At 40.1% G+C, this 1203-nt stretch overlaps 1 protein-coding gene across 1 annotated transcript; it reads right to left on the bottom strand.

Annotated features, from left to right (window-relative positions):
- Nucleotides 1-4: 4 nt before the first annotated feature.
- Nucleotides 5-1195, bottom strand: LOC126387023 (protocadherin gamma-C3-like; the record flags this gene model as incomplete). Its single annotated transcript, XM_050039585.1, has 1 exon — nt 5-1195. A coding segment is annotated over one exon (1191 nt), but the record flags the coding sequence as incomplete, so codon positions are not given.
- Nucleotides 1196-1203: the final 8 nt, after the last annotated feature.

The following is a 1203-nucleotide window of genomic DNA, read 5'->3' as shown; positions in this document are numbered from 1 at the left end:
TGATGTTCACCATTGAAGATAACGGCAGTGAGTTGCTGTTACTTTGTAAAACTGAATAACTCACCTGACCATTCTGATCGACGTCAGCATCAATTGCTGAAACAGTTTTTAAAACTGCTCCTACTGGACTGTTTTCTTTCACATAGACGTTGATTATGTTTTCTTTGAATAAAGGTTTGTTATCATTCACATCTGAGACGTGGACATTAATGACGCTCGTGCTGGAGAGAGGTGGGCTGCCCTCATCAGTAGCAGTGATGCTGATGTCGTATTGAGCTGAGCTCTCTCTGTCCAGAGGACCGTCCACCACCAACGAGTAGTAATTCTTATAACTTAACTCCAGTTTAAAAGGAACATTGTTGGAGACTTTACAGTTCAGCATCGCATTTTTACTTCCGTCTTTATCAAGCACTGAAACTAGTGCAATGGCGGTGCCGATGGACGCATCCTCTTTTACGCTATTTAACAGTGATGTGACTGAAATTTCAGGAGTATTGTCATTGACGTCTAAAACTTCAATCAGTAGTTTGGCATGTGAGGTCATAGGGAAAACAGCTCCATCACTGGCTTGTACGCGAATCTCAAAAGCATTATTTTCTTCAAAGTCGATATTCTTTTTATTTGTTACAGTTCCAGTTTTTTCATCTATAGCAAACAGATCCGTTTCGGTCACACGGTCTATTCTACTGAAGGAGTAAAATATCTGTCCATTTGGGCCTGTATCTAAATCCGTAGCATTTAGCGTTACTATTGATGTTCCGATCTTGGCGTTCTCATACACACTGGCTTTATACAATGTTTGACTGAATACAGGAGCGTTATCATTAATGTCTAACACATTGATCATAATCACCATAGTGCCAGATTTAGCAGGAGTTCCTCCATCAATAGCAGTCAGTGTGAGTCGGATCACAGACTGTTTTTCTCGGTCTAAAACTTTCTGAAGCTGTAATTCTACAGTTACACTCTCTCCTTTATGTGTGACGAGAGAGAAGTGTTCATTTTGACTCAGCTTGTAGCTATTTACAGTATTTTTTCCGACGTCTGCATCGTGAGCTCGTTGCAAAGGGAATCTTGCCCCTGCTGCTGTATTCTCCGTTATATTAATTATCTGTGACGTGCTGAGAAATGATGGGGAATTATCATTTACATCCAAGATTATAATTTCGATCCGGTACAGTTTTAAAGGGTTATTAATCACTG

Source organism: Epinephelus moara, unplaced genomic scaffold, assembly GCF_006386435.1.
Source record: "Epinephelus moara isolate mb unplaced genomic scaffold, YSFRI_EMoa_1.0 scaffold1539, whole genome shotgun sequence".
NCBI lineage: Eukaryota > Metazoa > Chordata > Actinopteri > Perciformes > Serranidae > Epinephelus > Epinephelus moara.
This window is presented reverse-complemented; position numbering and strand designations above follow the sequence as displayed.